Genomic DNA, 16,094 nt, shown 5'->3' with positions numbered 1-16,094 from the left:
AAATTGCACTTTAACCTTTAAGGATGATTGTAGTAAACGTGACAGGACCCAGACTCTTGACACAGATAAATGAGTAGAATTTTTCTGGCTCTTACTTTTGCTCCAGCTCGACTCAGGTGGACGAGGACGGCCGAGGCCTCGTGGATCTCTGTGCCGTCGTAGACTCCGCAGCCTGACAGAATAACTGCAACACGCTTRGCCATGATTACTGAAACACAGACACCAGCACAATTTGTTTATCTAAAGAGGTCAAACCCATCCAGATTGCTCTGCTTTTCTAAATATTTCAWAATGAGATGTGTTTCTCTGTAAAACAAGAGGGACACCCTCTGAGGATAGCTCCTTTGCCACCTGCTGCATGTTCACATAAAAAATTTACAGAGCCAGGTTGATGTACACAGCTCAGGGGACTCGCTGCTACTGCTGCTGCCAGGTAACACAGTCGACGCCAGCGAAAACAAATAACAGGAAGGCAAATAAGCTTGCTGACTGCAACACCCYGCTATAACACATGAAAACGTCAAACGAGCAAATATAAACAGCATGTCCCCGTTTTCTAGAGGGACTTTATTTGTACAACTTTCCTCTATTGCTTTACAAAACCAAATCAAAAATGAACTATTTTGTCCTTAACATGGGGAAAATAAAGTAAACAAAATCCAGTCATTAGCTGGTTGTCTTTCTACCTTGAGGAGATCTTGTTGTAGGTGGTCTGCTGTGGAACAGGAGGTGTTGAGTGGAGGTTTGAAGGCAGAGCTGTGTGCAGAAGGTCTTATAGTCCTGTCTGTTGTGTCTCCTCCCACACCCTCCTGATGTCACAAGCTTACCAGAATTCGTTAATCTTTAAACTAAAACACTTGGTCAATCGTTTTTAATAACTCTGTGTAAAAGACAATAAAYGTAACTGTGATAAGAAGTTTATCACTACAAGACTGAGCTGGAGGCAGAATAAATAAACAGTTATCTCAGTTTGCATCATTTTCAGTTTAAAAACTACACATTATTTGATCCCAATTTAAGTGGGATAAAAGAACAGCTTAGTGATCGTTTCAACTTAAACAACTATCAGCACTCATTTTGAACAAACTATGTTGAACTTTTCAAAGTCACGGACTAATTCTTAATGATTAAGATTTGTCTGTAGTTTTATTCTTCACTTTATTTCAGAAGGAAACTTATCCCAGATAGTTTATTAATACAAGAAACTGGATTAAATCTGAAACTTAGGAGGAACTTGTGATTCCCCCCYCCCTGCTGCCATGACCACAGTGTAATTTTCCAAGAAAGTGATGCAGCTCTGCCCCTCATGTTTCTCTTGTGTGTTTGTGTGGCTCACAGSTCTATAAATGCAGGGCTCAGTTTGTCTGAAAAACACTGCTACCATGACTCAGTCCAACTCACTTCATGTCGGCATCCCGGGCATTTTTGGTGGTAGGTTWTATGTCATTTATATTTTCTTTCTTTCTGGATAAATTGTGTATACTTTACACAAATGCAAGAGTGCACCATGGAAAAMATACATTTTGTCTTGCTATTTTAAAACTAATTTCCTTCAACAGATGAATAGTGCGCTATATTGAATTCCTGTTTTGGTTGATTGCCCACCTTTTATCCTACTTTAAGGTTCCCTCCTGCTTTTGGTGAACAACTATGCCAGCTCTCCTGAAAAAGTCTTCATCCCCCACACTGCTTTGGGGATCTTGCTCCTCATCATCTCAGCCCTTGTAGCTTATGCAGGTTTGTGTTAAAAACATTTCTGCTCACAGATTTTGTTTTCCAGCCTCCATCCTGACTCTGTCTTTTCTCTCTCCTAGGTGTTTGTCACAGTCTGTCCCACGCCCAGCTGTTCTCCACTCTGTGTCTGACTGTCTCGGCTCTGTGGTGTGGTTCTGGTCTGATCCACATTCTAGAGCTGAAGACTTCATTAGTTCCAGGCCTGGCAGCTTTTACCTTAGCCCTGTTCATCATAGGCTGTGTAGCACTCTTTGTGAAGAAACCAGTTCTGTTCCTCATAGCTGTGGGCATTTCTTTAGCCTGCGCCCATGAAATAGCCGGTCTGTTTGCTGTGGGCTTTGGACAGTCAGCCACTGCTGCAAACTACCTTCTTGTTTGTCTTGTGTGTGTTTATTTTGGGTTTGGACGTCTTCTGTCCATGATCACTCAAGGTAAAGTGAGACCTCCAGGTGTAGGCTTGAAGAAGAACACTGAGAAGAACCAGGGGTGCACAGGTGCAGAAAGTGTAGGTTTAGTGATGAACTTGTTATCTGCCTCTGTATTAGCCTGTCCCCTGTTAAAGGTGGTCCCCCAACTCTTTGTTGGCCATGTCCCCTGGCTGTGGACAGCTGGAGTCTTCCAGCTTGGCATGTGTGTCCTCATGTATCGAMCTATGGACACGCTAGCTGCTACTTTCTATGGTTTCACAGCCTTGCTGAAATTTGCAGAGGGCTACAGCGCTTTGRTGTCTCTGTACGACATTCAGCCTTTCTCTCCTGTTCCCTTCCCTGTTGTCTTTGCTGTGCTTTTCTCCYTCCTGGCTTTGTTCAGCTGTCAAAAGAGCCTGCTGGAGGGGATTTACCAGCTATTCTTTGTAGCTTATTGTATTTCRATWGCAGCACAACCTAAMGGTTTCTACCAAGGTGGTACTCAGGGAGTACAAGGAGCTATATTTATAGCTACAGCATTAATACTGTTTATTACTACATTCAACATGGTCTCAAGCAGTTTAATTCCCACYGGGCGAAYTGTTTTCAAAATTGTAGMAACCAGGATGCAAAAAGTTACWCTAAGGTCTCTTGATAAAGAGCAACATATACCTCACCTGGGCTACTCCAAATATGCAGATGCAGAGGTGTTGGGCCACGCCTGCAATGTTCTGGCTGCTTTTGCCGTCACAGCCACAGTTAGTAACAGAGACCCTCTGTCTGTGCTGGTTCTGCCCTGGGTGGTGATGGCTGGTGGGGTGTTGCAGCTCCTGTGTGGCTCAGTAGCGTTCGCTCGAGGTAAAACCTTTGAGAGCACRYTCTTTATATTCTACGGGGTGATGTGGACAGTTTGGGGTTTGACGCGATACGGCGGTCTGTACGGTGAAACCAGAGGTTTCAATGTGGCCGTTGGGATRATTAGCTTCATGTTGTTTAACTTACTGGTGACTGTTGCAGCATTGTTTGTAAARYTCGCCTGGTTTATCTACGCGTTCACCTTCCAGCTCATTCTCATCAGCTTCCTGCTGGATGCAGTAGGTTCACTGCCGTACGGTTATGACATCGGAGTCACAATCATCTTTGGCCTCATCAGCTTTTATTGTTTCCTCGCTCATCTTTTTAARGAAACCTTTAAATCTCCCCAAATTCCCTTGGGAAGACCTTTAGTCAGGCTGGGTGGGGTTGGAGGAGGGGCAGATGTGTGTCCACACCTTCKAGCACGCAAAGCCACGTCGGTCCAACAGATTGCAGGTGAGGGATTAAAGACATTGGTGCTGATTCATAAAGAAACACTTGGATACAGTACAACATGCAGAACCTGAATCTTTTTCTTTATTTTGTTTGATCTGATGCAGAGATCATGAAAAATGGTGGCATTTGTGGAATGCCAACAGACACCGTCTATGTGCTGGTTGCAGCCTGCAACAGACCAGATGCAGTAGTCAAAGCTTACAWGTAAGTTTTCATTCTTGTAAAAYTAGTTTTACGTTATAAACAAAATGATTTCCTCTTATTGCTTGTTGYTGTTTGGCTTCAGGGTTAAAAAGCAGGCTGAGGATCGGCCCATGTCCATGTGGATCTCCTCTATCAAGCAGCTGGAGCCTGTGAGACACCTGCTGAGTCCTCTGCTGTTGGACTTCATGGAAGCTGCATGGCCYTCATCTATCAGCATGGTCATWCCCAGAGGTYGGAGGTTCTTTATTTACATCTAAACCACTTGATGTATTTGTGTGTATTRATGGTTTATTCAAGTACAGAGAGCTTTTATAAAGAAAYCARTGTTTTTGTTGACTCCTGCAGGTCCCTGGATGYATATATTTGGTTTAGGAGATGCTGCRAAACACATAGGAACTCCACAAAGTATCGCCATCAGAAACCCAGACTGTGCAGTAGCCACACATCTCATTAACCTGGTAGAGGCTACAAACACTGTTCACTGCACAGCATTCATTAAATTGATTAAACTAAGTCATAAGATTTGTGAGGAATCATGTTTGTGTTTCTCAGGTGGGCCCCATRGCTGTAACTTCAGCCAACCCAACAGGCGAGGCAGACACAACTCACCATAACCAAGTTTACGCCAAACTAGGAAAGAAGGTGATTTAGTATTAGTAAAGTGAACAGAAAATAATATGGTTTTCTAATGTGTTTAGGGTCATCATATGTGGATTTTATTTTATCTAGGTGGAGGGAGTGTTGTGTGATGGACCRTCCCCAGAAAATATTGCCTCTACTGTTGTGGACTGCACAAAGATTGAAACTGGACAAATTGGTTTCTTCAGAGTGGGTCTCATTCCTAAATCTAAGGTAGGATAAACATCATTCTCTTCATCAGTAGAAACTGTTGTCATTTTGTCTTCATGCTATATACTGTACACCTGACATATTTTCTTGGCTGTTTTTTAGGTTCTTGAAATTTTTGAAGAGGTACAAAATCGCCACAAACAACGACAGACAAATCCAAGGTTCGATTATGATCTGCATCTGCCAGAAATAGAACAGGAGATAAATCAAAGAGTATACGAAACAATAGGTTCAGAAAGAGGAAGTGAAAAGCAAGCAGGATCTGGTGTTTCATCTGATCGAAATCACGACAGACAAACAAAAACAAATCCAAAAACCAAATATGACCGGCATCTATCGACAACAGAATATGAGATGAATGCAAGAATGTACCACACAATAGATTCAAATAGAGGAAATGGAAACCAGACAGAATCTGGTGTTTCATCTAAACAAAATTGCCCCGAACAAGGACAGACAAATCTTGGATTCAGTTATGATCTGCATCTGCCAGAAATAGAACAGGAGAAAAATCCAGAAGCGTATGACACAATAGATGCAGAAAGAGGAGGTGAAAATCAATCACCATCTGAACAAGATCGCCACAAACAAGGACAGATAAATCCAGGGTTCAYTTATGATCTGCATCTACCAAGAATAGAACAGGAGATAAATCAAAGAGTATACGAAACAATAGATTCAGAAACACAAAATGAATATCAAACAGGATCTGGTGTTTCATCTGATCGAAATTGCCACAAACAAACAAAAACAAATCCAAGAACCGAATATGATCGGCAAATAGAACAGGAGATAAATTCAGGAGCGTATGACACAATAGAATCAGAGAGAGGAAGTGAAAACCAATCACCATCTAAACAAATTCACCACAAACAAGTGTAAGAAAATTTGTATTCAATCAACTGGTCGAGATGATAAACACAGATGTTAAATAAAGTGATTTGTAGGAGGAATGAAAACCATACAACACCAGAATCTGGAATCTGAGTGGAGGTTTATTGCTGCTGTTTGCAAACAGGAAACCCACACTGGCCATAAAACCAGAAGTTTACGTTTTTATACAGCTTCTTCAATGCCTTCACTCGCCCCCTGCTGGCCTACGGCTGAGTCACAGGCATTCAGACACAATTCTCACCTAATGTATTTCAAGCGTTTATTTGTGTTGAAAAAATGTTTCAGACATGTAACTAGACCTATTTCAATCAAGACATAATAGATTAAACACTGTCAATATTTCAAAAAGGAGAGCTTAAGAATAGAGTGTTGTGCTTCTAAAATCAGTGCTAACCTACCTAACACTAAATTTCTTCACACAAGGACAGACAAATCCAAAGATTGATTATGATCTGCATCTACCAGGAATAGAACAGAAGACAAATCAAAAAGTATATGAAACAATAAATTCAGATGTTTCTTCTGATCTCGAAATTGCCACAAACAAACAAAAACAAATCCAAAAAACGAATACGATCGGCATCCATCAGAAATAGAACAGTAGATAAATTCAGGAGTGTACGACACAATAGAGTCAGAAAGTGGAAGTGAAAACCAATCTTTGAGTGTTTTAATCTGAACATTATGTTCTAGAACTTAGAAAAACGTTGTTTGAGCTTCACATAAAGACATCTCAATTGTTTTCCAAAACTGTCAAATTTAAGTATTGCTAAACTCAATATTTGTATTGCAATGGCTGAATGATATTTGTAATGAATGCACATTTTATTTGCTATTGTTTACCTTTTTTGTTCTTGATAATTAGATTATTTAATTATAGCTGTATATACTTCACAAAAATAATGTATTTTTTTACTGTTTTTAGAAGGACATTTTGTTGTTTAAATATATATGATTGTGTTTCTGAATATTGTGATATTCCATAAAGGGAGGTTCACTGATCTTTGTACATAATAAAAATCTTCTGATAACACTGTAACATCACATTAATGTTAATARTGCTTGAAAATTACTATGATACAAAAAATGAAGTATGATAAGAAAAAACATTGACAAAAACAAAAAGAATTTGTTCGATTAAATGTGTCATCACAAAAATGTATGGAATTTCAGCTTTGCACTTTATGCAACTATGCACCCACATTTTAGGAGATAGTTAAACAGAAAKTTTGATGGTTTTCCCAAGCCTTGGTAGGTCTGTGCAGTGCAGTCACTATTTGGCTGAAAAGTGTGATCCTCTCAAAATGTCATTTCTTCCACCATTGGATGGACAAATTACAAGTCTTATTATTGGTAAAAACTGAAATCCTGTTGGATMAATGAACCATCATTCCAGTGAAATGCCACTAATTTACATGATAACTTGAAATCTATAGTCGCTTCGGATAAATGCAAGCAACATTTGGTTTCATAAGACCACAACTGTGCAGAATACTTTTATATTGAACAAATGTGTTTTGTGAATAAAGGTACAAAAAAGTTTCTGATCACACAATATTCTAAACACATGCAATGACATTCTTGTTTGTTTGCCTTCAAATAATGGACAATGTGAAGGGAAGCCAGCCAAGACAATTAGAGACAAACCCAATACAAAATATGTGACAAAGATWAAAAAAAACACAAGATACACATACACACATAGCCTTTTGTTATGTGTGATGCATATCAAGCACAAGAGTGAAAAAAATATGTATATATTAAAAAACTGCACAAAACAATGAAAGCATTTCATCATTTTAATCATTTTAATATACTTTTCTATACAATGCAGTATTTTATTTTATTTTTTGAAACTTGAATGATATTTATATATAATAATGATGAGGTTAAATAATGTTTTTGTTTAGATTTTTTTTTGTTTACACAAACTAGAACATCATCAGTAATGTGCCCTCAGGTAACACTCACCTTATCCACTGGTAGATATGACTGGCAACCAAATCTGGGAAAATAACTTGGGACACATATAAGTTGTTACAAAGACGTTTCCTTCCCTTATGTTTGTATTAAACCTTACATAAATAAAAACTCAAAAGGTAAAGGCACTTCATTTGTCATCAACGTATGTTCCCARYCAAGGATGAAATTTGTGCTCTGCATTTGACCCATCACACATGAGAAACACCCAAGTGGAGCAGCGGACAGCTATGTGAGCGCCCGGCGAGCAGTACGGGGGTAAGGTCACCGCAACATGTGGGCATGGCGTGGAGTCGAAACTGTACCCCTATGTTAGGTTTTTTGTGTGTGTATGTTTTTTTTTTTCAACATATTGCTGCCTACCTGCTTCCTTTGATAAACTATCAGGGTCATTTCGGAGGACGATTTTGTTTCTGAGTCGAAATATTTTCTTATGGTCCAAACTGAATTCACTAAAGTTTGAAAAATAAACTGGGGTCTCATGTATCAACCACGCATGTTGCATGCACCAGGTTCCACCCACACACACACACACATACATCATTGTGTATTAAAATTGAGCATTGCGTAAATATACGCATGTTTTACCTGCCGTGAAAATGTTCCTGAGTCCCTGAACCGAGCCATGCAGCTGAATGAGACAACTTCGTGTTTCCAAAATATAAATCTGCTATGAGACAAAAAGCCTCCATTGAGGTGCTGTGACTTTTGTTTCACATCAACTATTTAATAAATAAAGCTTTAAGTTCTACCAAACTCATAGGTTCATCAGTAATTTATTGCAGACATGTAGGTGGAAATGGAATGTCTCAGTCTCAGAAATGTGCTAATGGAAGAAGGCGGCAGCTTCACACACACACACACACACACACACACACACACACACACACACACACACACACACACACATCCTTGTACTTTCATCAAACTGAGGATTTTGTATGGACTTCCATACATTTTGTAACTGCATTTTTGCCTAACCCAGACATATTCCCTAACTCTAACCAAAACTAATCTATTCCTGCCTCAACCAAAACTCAATTCACACCATACCTCTATACCTAACTGGTAGAGTGGAGTAGAGCTGCCAGAAAAGTGAGAATGGACTCACTTTGTTGGTTAAAATCATGGTCTTCACTCTGTTACAGAAACAATTACACACACACAAAATTACTTTCCCATTGCTTGTGGCAAACATATTTTTACACCTCACTTCTTATTTAATATTTTTTCTCACTCATATTTCCTGTATTCAATCTTTTTCAATCATCTGGAAATTTTTTCTGATTGTGCTGAGAGGACAATCACACATGCATTTATTTTACATATTTGAATGGAGGCATGTCTGGAGCGGTGTCTCACATGCGCTCAGCTCCGTGCTCATTGAGATGTATGAATGAAAGGGGTGCAGAAACATGCGTGTGCACAGTTTGATAAATCTGTTTCTTCCTATTAAAGCTTTTTCTTTTTCACCCGTACGCACTTCTAGCATGAAGACTGTGCACTCCTGAGGCCACTGGTTTTCACATGAGGTTTTGGATTATTTATTTTGTCATGTTGTCCATTTTAAAAAAAAAATCTTTAAATCGACTATGAAACGAAGTATAATTACTTATTTCATTCATATTCTGCAACTCACACTAATGAAAACATAACCTTTAACCTCTGGGAAAATGAACTGATGTTCTACTTTAGCCAAGGCTGTCTTGTTTAAAAACTAAAAATGAAAGAAAACAAATGCTCAGGTGATAAATCTGTTAAAATTCATTTCTCCAGCAAAATACAATTCTGTATTAAAAAARAATAGGGATATTCAGGGCACTAATAATCTTTTGTTAGGCTGAGGGTCCTCTTTTGCCTGTGAACAGTTTTGATTGTCATCATTAAACCTGTTTGTCCACCATGTGGAGGCAGTGCTTATAAAGCTGAGTTTACCTGAAACTCCTCAGACTGAAGAAGTCTCTTGGAGGAGAGTTGAAAGAACCTGTCCAGAGGACGTGTTTAACTTATTTTTTATTCTACCTGGATTACTGAGATACATCAGGACAAATATATATGGCATTGCCAGAGAACAGCTGCAATAACACCAAAATAAAAATATGACCAAAGATTTGGTAAATGGTCTGAGCTTATAAAGCGCTTTATCAAGTCCCTCCGGACCCCAAAGCAATTTACACTTACAGACATTCACCCATTCACACACACAGTCACACAGTGATGATGGTACATTGCAGCCACAGCTGCCCTGGAGCACACTTACAGAGGTGGGGCTGTCATGCACCAGCGCCACCATCAGTAGGCAAAGTGGATGAACTGACTGAACCAGCGACCTTCCGATAACAGGACGGCTCCCCTAACCACTCCACTACAGCCTCCCAATTTTATTGTTATTTTGTCCATGATTCTTTAGAAAAATATTAGCCCACAGCTGTTAAAGCAGCAGTTACCACCCAACTTATAAGTAAGCTATTACAGAAACCAAACTGTAAATATCAAGAATAGTTCCAGTAAATGCAGGTATTTATCCGTCAGTAAATTTCCTCTACGGTAAATAAAGCTGTGTGGACTTCAGACTACACATACTGTAGTTTTCCTACTAACAGATGATACTGTATGCAGGAAATTATAGGGAAGCATGATAAAGATGTGAATACCCATTTTCTCATGATGCTACTGCTCCTTACTAAGAAATTTGAATGTTGGTCCATTTAAAGGTTGGTCAGCAACATGTTTTACCACCATCCTTCAGGAAATCACAGAAAAAAAWGTATCCTCCAGCTCAGAAACAAAGAGTCTGTTTAAACTTTAAGGACAGGACTCATAGTTTCTGTTTGTTTGAAAATGATTTTTCACAACTGTTTCTGGGCAATGAGTAAGTAAGGGGATGAAAGCAGAGCTTCATTTCTTCCTGTTGTGCAGGAAGTAGAAACAAGCATATCCAAAAAAGGTTCAGTGATGTGGAAAACTTTACAAGAAAACTCAAAGGACATTTCCTTAAAATTATAAGCTCAAAGATTGAAGATTTACTTTTTAATGTAAAAAAATAGTGATTAATATAACAGCTCAGATCCTCTGAAAATAACTTCTGTGGAAACTATGTGAACAGTTACTATCTTACCTGTTGTGGATAGTTCCTAAAATGACCTAAGTTTGAAGAAATAAGAATATCGTTATGACTGGATTGATGAGTTAACAGCTAATCCAAGCAGGACAAGTTCAAAATAAGTTTCAGTTGTTTAAAAATACTTACTGTGTTAATGTGTGTATAATGCTGTCTACGTTTAATGCACCCCCCCTCACACACACACACACAAACATTTCATGAGTTAAAAATATCTAATCCTCTTGTAATGCTACTTTCATAGTGACTTTAGCATTGTTTGGCCTTAGCAGAGTACCCTCTGGTGCTTTTATAAGCATTATTATGGCAAGATTAAAAGAAATTTCTGATCATTCTAGAGAAATGCACTATTATTTTATAGAAGTCTAGTTGTTGAGCTATTTCCAGCAGTTGTAAGTGGCAGGGGTACACCCTAAAAGATCATCTTCTGTCTCTGTTCCAGCAAAAATATGAAAAATCACAGATATACACCAGTGGTCAAATTAAAACGGTCAAATAACCTAAAGTTTGTCTTTGGACTGAGGAGGAAAACATATATGAATCTAGAATGGATATGGCTTAAATGTGTTAATAACAAAATCAAATTTTATATATTTTTGTCAAACTACTAATACTAATACAGTCCAAGATGTCTCATGAGATGTTTTCACATTTTTTTTCACTTTAATTGCCTTTTTTTTTGTCTTTCAACTTAAAGGCTCATTTTACTGAGTGGTCACAGGTAGAAAAGGCCTTTGTTTAGAAATCAATTGTGGAAAAAACTGCAAATTCAATGAACAAAAGTATAATTTTACATTGTTCAGGTTTAAAAACATCTCTGCCAAGACAACCACCCACCTACCCACCCACAGTTATTTCAAGAAGAAAAGCACTATCAGCAGTGTTTCTCACCACGCAGCAACATGATACAGATCAACTGAAAGTTGAGATGCTGTGCAAAAGAGTGACTTTTATGGGATGTCCTCACCTGCCTAATTACAACAATGAGAAGTAATATATCCTWTCTGTAGCATGAAGGAACCCCCTAACACACCCTTCTTTTGTGACCTCATACTTCCTGCAATTTCTCTGTGAAGGTTCATTCTTTGATGACATCCAAACTGTAAACTGTCCTCTGAGGCTTATCAGCTTATTATTCATCGAAGAATCATAAAAACCATGATTTATGTATGAATGAAACCTGTTCATTTGACTGTGAAATATTTTAAATGTGAAAAACAAATGTTGACAATAAAAAATATATAAATTTCTGGCATTATAGTGTTATTTTTGCTAAATCGCTGAGTGAATATAATGGTTTTAAACAAACTCAGATAATTCAGAGTAATCCCTCTATGTTGCGCACACTCCATGAGTATAGGATTGTGGGTTCATCGTTACGTGGGCCATTCAGTCCATACAAGCGGTGCGAGAGTATGGTTTACATTGCTGGCAGTAAGCCAGACCCCTTCAGGTTGGGAGCTGGACTCCACCAGAGCTGCTCAATGTCAATGATTCCTGTCATAACCTTTATGGACAGATTTCTCGGTGCACCCAGAGGATGGAAGGAGACTGGTTTCTTCAGGATTTCATCTCTGCTATTTGCAGATAGTGTGCTCCTGTTGGCGTCATTGTGCCGTGATCTTCAGCTCTGACTGTGCGGTTCATAACCAAGTGGGAAGCACCGGGCATGAGAACCAGCACCTCAAAATCTGAGTCCATGGTTCTCAAATGGAAAAGGGTGGATTGCTCTCTCCGGGTTGGGGGTGATGTTCTGCCTRAACTGGAGGAGTATCTTGTGGTTTTGTTCATGAGAGAGGAAAGAAGAGAGCATGAGATTAACAGATCGTTGCAGCTTCCACAGTATTATGGACTCTATACCCGTCTGTTTTTGTATAGAGGGAGCTGAGCTGTAAGGTGAATCCCTCTTTTTACCAATCCATCTACTTGCCTACCCTCACCTTTGATAACAAATTTTGGGTAATGGCCTTGGAATCCTCCCAGAAGTGCTGGAAGAGAGGTCTGGGTCTAACTGCTCAAGCTGCTGCCTCTGAAACCCACCAGAAGATGATGGATGGATGGTGTTGATTTTATTGCTTCTTTGTTGATTTTATATTGATTTATTTAAAATGTTTCAATAAAATATTCCACAGTTTGGTCTTTTTGTTGTGTTCTGATGAAAATTCCTTGCAATGAAAAGATACAGTCCTCAACTGTTGAGATCTGCTAAATAATCAAATAAAATAGTGAGCGTTTATAAGTCAAGTAATCTAAATATTGTTGGTCAATAAATTTAATCTAACAAGAGCTTAAAACTGTGGCAAAGCTAGTTTCACATCTCTTTCCTCTTGCTGCACATTCACTCACTTTCTGCACCACTTAATAAATTCTAATTTAGCAATTAAAAATATTATGTAAAAAAATACAATAAAACCTGATAATAACAAAATAAATTTCAGTTTCAGACAAACAACTTGTCAGATAAATACTTTTATTGTGCAAATTTATTCAGTTCAAAAATTCACACAGCTTAAAAACATACAACATGTACTCGCTTACAATTTGAAACCTATGATATGTGCAAAAGTACAGTTTAAAAGTATAAATAAATATTTACAGAATCACAACCGTTTTACAGCATATATTTTTGGATACTGGCTTGAATGTGTTTGAATTTTCCTGCAGTTTCGGTATGCAAAACTTGATTTTAATGAATTGTGGTGCTTTAGTTGTGATTGTTCAGATAAATATAAATCCTAAATTCAGTAGAAAAATATGTTTACTGTTTAGATATCTGTCACATCTTCAGATAAATCTATAATAAACAAACTGTTGTAGCATTTGCCTATACGTCTGTTGCTGCACAGAATAACAACCAAAGGAGATCAGATCACTGCGAGGACACTCTCACGCCATTGTGTTTTTCAGTCTGTCAAAGATCTGTTGGACTTTAATGGCAGGAACACAGCCTTCTCTCACAATGCTGATGATACCTAAAAAAAGTTTKAATTTGAAAGTTTATTTTAATAAATGTCCTTGATAGAAGGAAGTCAAGTTGTTTTCGTGCACTTGCCTTCATCAATCTGTAGACAGTTGACCACGGTGGAAGCAACAAGTTCATTTGACTCTCCGTCACAAAGAACTCCTTGGATCTTGTGGCCTAGTCGGCTTTAAAAAAGATTAAATAGAAAATAAAACAGTTAAAAAAGAAYCTAATTTATGTCGTTGAGAAACATATTGTAATGGAAGTGAGAGACTCTTACTTGATGACCATGCTGTGGTGSGTGCTGTCTGACTCTCCGCTGGGATTGGCTGATGTGATCGCCAGAGGTCCGGTGATGTCACATAAGTGACAGGTCACCGTGTGGTCAGGGACACGGATCATGATGCTGTCTCTGGTACCGACACGATCAATAGCTGGTCCTACACCTGCACAGGACGAGTTTGAGGTTCAGGTGAAGACTAATTACTGATGTTTAGTTTATGGTTCAAAATCCAGGCAGATGTAMATCTCCCAGCATTCAAACATCTCAGCAGTTTACCTAAATTAAACAGCCAGTCTCCTTTTCTGACAATGCAGCTGATGCCTCCAGGATATACGTTCTTCATGAACTCCCACAGCAGAGGGCTGAAGGGTGGTTTGGCTGAAACCAGCTGCTCCACGCTGGAAATGCAAATGCATATAGGCTTCTCTGCTGGTCTGTCCTGGAGTGTTTAACAAGAAAATAACATATCTATTCTTAGCACACACACACACAAAAGGAAATTTSTTTTTGGTAGATTATTTCTTTGTTGTAACAAKACTTCTTGGGAAGAAATTTTATACTAGACATGATTGGCAGCACCTTGGGGGTACCAGACACTCAAAACAAGTYTCAATAGTGAAAGAAWAATAATTTGTTTGACAACGGCAGAGAATATTTGGAAAATTTTTCATGCATGCAACCCACACACTGAGCTCTACTTCTTATCCCACAATTGCATGTTCCTTGCATATATGATATCATTTAAAAGAGAAATTAACAGGCTTTTCAATAGTATCGCCAAGAAGCTTTTTTTTGTCTTTCTTACTTTAATGTTGTAGATTTTCTCTATCGCCTTGGGATTCTTGCAGGAAGCAGCCAGAGCATAAACAGTATCTGTAGGTATCCCACATACTCCCCCCACCTCAAGAAGGTGAGCGATCTTCAGGAGACCACTGGTGACACGGGAAGATGCCAACGGACAGGGTGGATCTTCGGATGTTTCCTGCTTTACCTTTTCCTAACATATAAAAAAATGAGACTATATGTTTATTGATCTACACATCATCATGCCTAAGTCWTATTTAGTCTCTTTAGTAATTACCTTTATAATTGATGGACCCATTGGTAGCACTCTCTGTGAGAAGATGCCATTCACCAGTGAAGCCAGAGTGCCATARATACAAATAARAGAAACCAYWGCAAGCACAGCCACTGCAAAAAGAATGGTGTCATAATGTAATGTCTGATCTGTTTATTGAACCTGTACTTCTGGGCTGAAAATAATTAACTTTTCATTAGGTGTTGAATGACTTACTTTCAAGTTGGTATGGCAAGTTTTMTAGGGTGGAAAGAAGGAAACAGACAAGAACAATCTCCATGATTGTTGTTAGGAACAGTAGAACCAGGTTCCTACAAGCAGCTGAAAGAAGGTCAGTTATTAAAAGCAATCCAAGAGAGACAAATGTGCTCAATAAGCACATATATGACCTTACCAATCATTATGAGGAAAACATTGATGACCAGGAAAGCAATGGCCCCTGCTGTGAATCCATAATTTGCCTCCTTGTAGAGCTGATCCAGGTCACCTGACAAAAAAAAAAACTTGGGGTGAGAACCRTGTGTAAATCAAAGAGGAACATGTCAATCGATTCATTTGTTCCTGCATACAATACCTGCAAAGCGAAACCACGTCCAAGTGGCCCACACAACCACATAGAGGGAGGAGATGACTGATCCAAAGCGGTCACCTCCTGTGACTTGGAGCCTGCTGATGTAGARCTGGACAATRGCTCCAGAGATCAGGACCCAAGGAACAGCCAGACGAAGGAAGAAAGGATTCATACTCGACACACTTGAATGAAGAGKTGAAAGAGCTGCAACCCCATTTAGAAGGTAAAACAGAGCATCTGAGGTCTGGTCAGTTTGGGGCAGTGCTTCCTGTGTAGACCTTCCACACTTCAGTGCATTCTTCATCTGCTCAGAGGAAACTGGCTGAGGTCCTACAGGTATGAGGACTTTTTCTGCTATGGTGTTAATGAGACGTGAGAATGTGCCATAAACAGAGACTGCAGTGAAAAGAGAACAGTCTACACCAAAAAATATGTAGTAACCTTGCAGGGGGATCTGGGGGATTGTTGAAACTGTGAGAAGGATGAACAGAAAGTTGTGAATCACTTCCAGGACGTCCATGTTCAGGCTTCCTATAAACAGCACTAAGCCTGCCACCACAAAGAACCAATCACCCACCATTTCTTTCCTTGCAGAAACAACCAGATCATGCTCCACTATCAGAGCAGATGCCACAAACTCATCCCATGCTTTGATCAGCCAATACATGGCATGAAATCCAAACTTTGTAGTGTGGTAGCA

The 16,094-nt window shown here is 39.0% G+C and overlaps 4 protein-coding genes across 4 annotated transcripts in view; 1 reads left to right on the top strand and 3 right to left on the bottom strand.

Moving 5' to 3' along the window:
- si:ch211-153b23.5 (ES1 protein homolog, mitochondrial) overlaps window positions 1-208 on the bottom strand; it is a 1,725-nt gene extending 1,517 nt beyond the window's left edge. Inside the window, exon 1 of the mRNA XM_014009183.1 lies at window positions 52-208. Coding sequence (XP_013864637.1) covers window positions 52-203 — 152 coding nt within the window. The 5' untranslated portion in view covers window positions 204-208. The remainder of the gene's footprint in view (window positions 1-51) is intronic.
- Window positions 209-1,382: 1,174 nt separating this feature from the next.
- On the top strand, window positions 1,383-5,611 carry si:ch211-153b23.4 (uncharacterized). The gene is made up of 9 exons (XM_014003449.1): window positions 1,383-1,431; window positions 1,624-1,737; window positions 1,815-3,452; window positions 3,557-3,656; window positions 3,739-3,887; window positions 4,002-4,114; window positions 4,209-4,298; window positions 4,386-4,508; window positions 4,608-5,611. Exons 1-9 carry the CDS (start codon window positions 1,383-1,385, stop codon window positions 5,385-5,387), a joined length of 3,156 nt encoding a protein of 1,051 aa, XP_013858903.1. The 3' UTR covers window positions 5,388-5,611.
- Window positions 5,612-12,973: 7,362 nt separating this feature from the next.
- LOC106514378 (threonylcarbamoyl-AMP synthase) lies at window positions 12,974-14,927 on the bottom strand. The gene is made up of 6 exons (XM_014003627.1): window positions 14,827-14,927; window positions 14,551-14,742; window positions 14,022-14,184; window positions 13,743-13,908; window positions 13,553-13,647; window positions 12,974-13,472 (listed from the first exon to the last, which is right to left on the bottom strand). The coding sequence occupies exons 1-6, from the start codon at window positions 14,845-14,847 to the stop codon at window positions 13,387-13,389; spliced, it is 723 nt and encodes a 240-aa protein (XP_013859081.1). The 5' UTR covers window positions 14,848-14,927; the 3' UTR covers window positions 12,974-13,386.
- Window positions 14,928-15,019: 92 nt separating this feature from the next.
- Window positions 15,020-16,088, bottom strand: LOC106514262 (uncharacterized). The gene is made up of 3 exons (XM_014003441.1): window positions 15,398-16,088; window positions 15,218-15,310; window positions 15,020-15,144 (listed from the first exon to the last, which is right to left on the bottom strand). The coding sequence occupies exons 1-3, from the start codon at window positions 16,059-16,061 to the stop codon at window positions 15,020-15,022; spliced, it is 882 nt and encodes a 293-aa protein (XP_013858895.1). The 5' UTR covers window positions 16,062-16,088.
- Between the last annotated feature and the right edge of the window lie 6 nt (window positions 16,089-16,094).

Source organism: Austrofundulus limnaeus, unplaced genomic scaffold (genome assembly GCF_001266775.1).
Source record: "Austrofundulus limnaeus strain Quisiro unplaced genomic scaffold, Austrofundulus_limnaeus-1.0 Scaffold1, whole genome shotgun sequence".
NCBI classification, from domain to species: domain Eukaryota; kingdom Metazoa; phylum Chordata; class Actinopteri; order Cyprinodontiformes; family Rivulidae; genus Austrofundulus; species Austrofundulus limnaeus.
The sequence above is the reverse complement of the archived record's forward strand: the minus strand, read 5'-3'. Positions and strand labels throughout refer to the sequence as shown.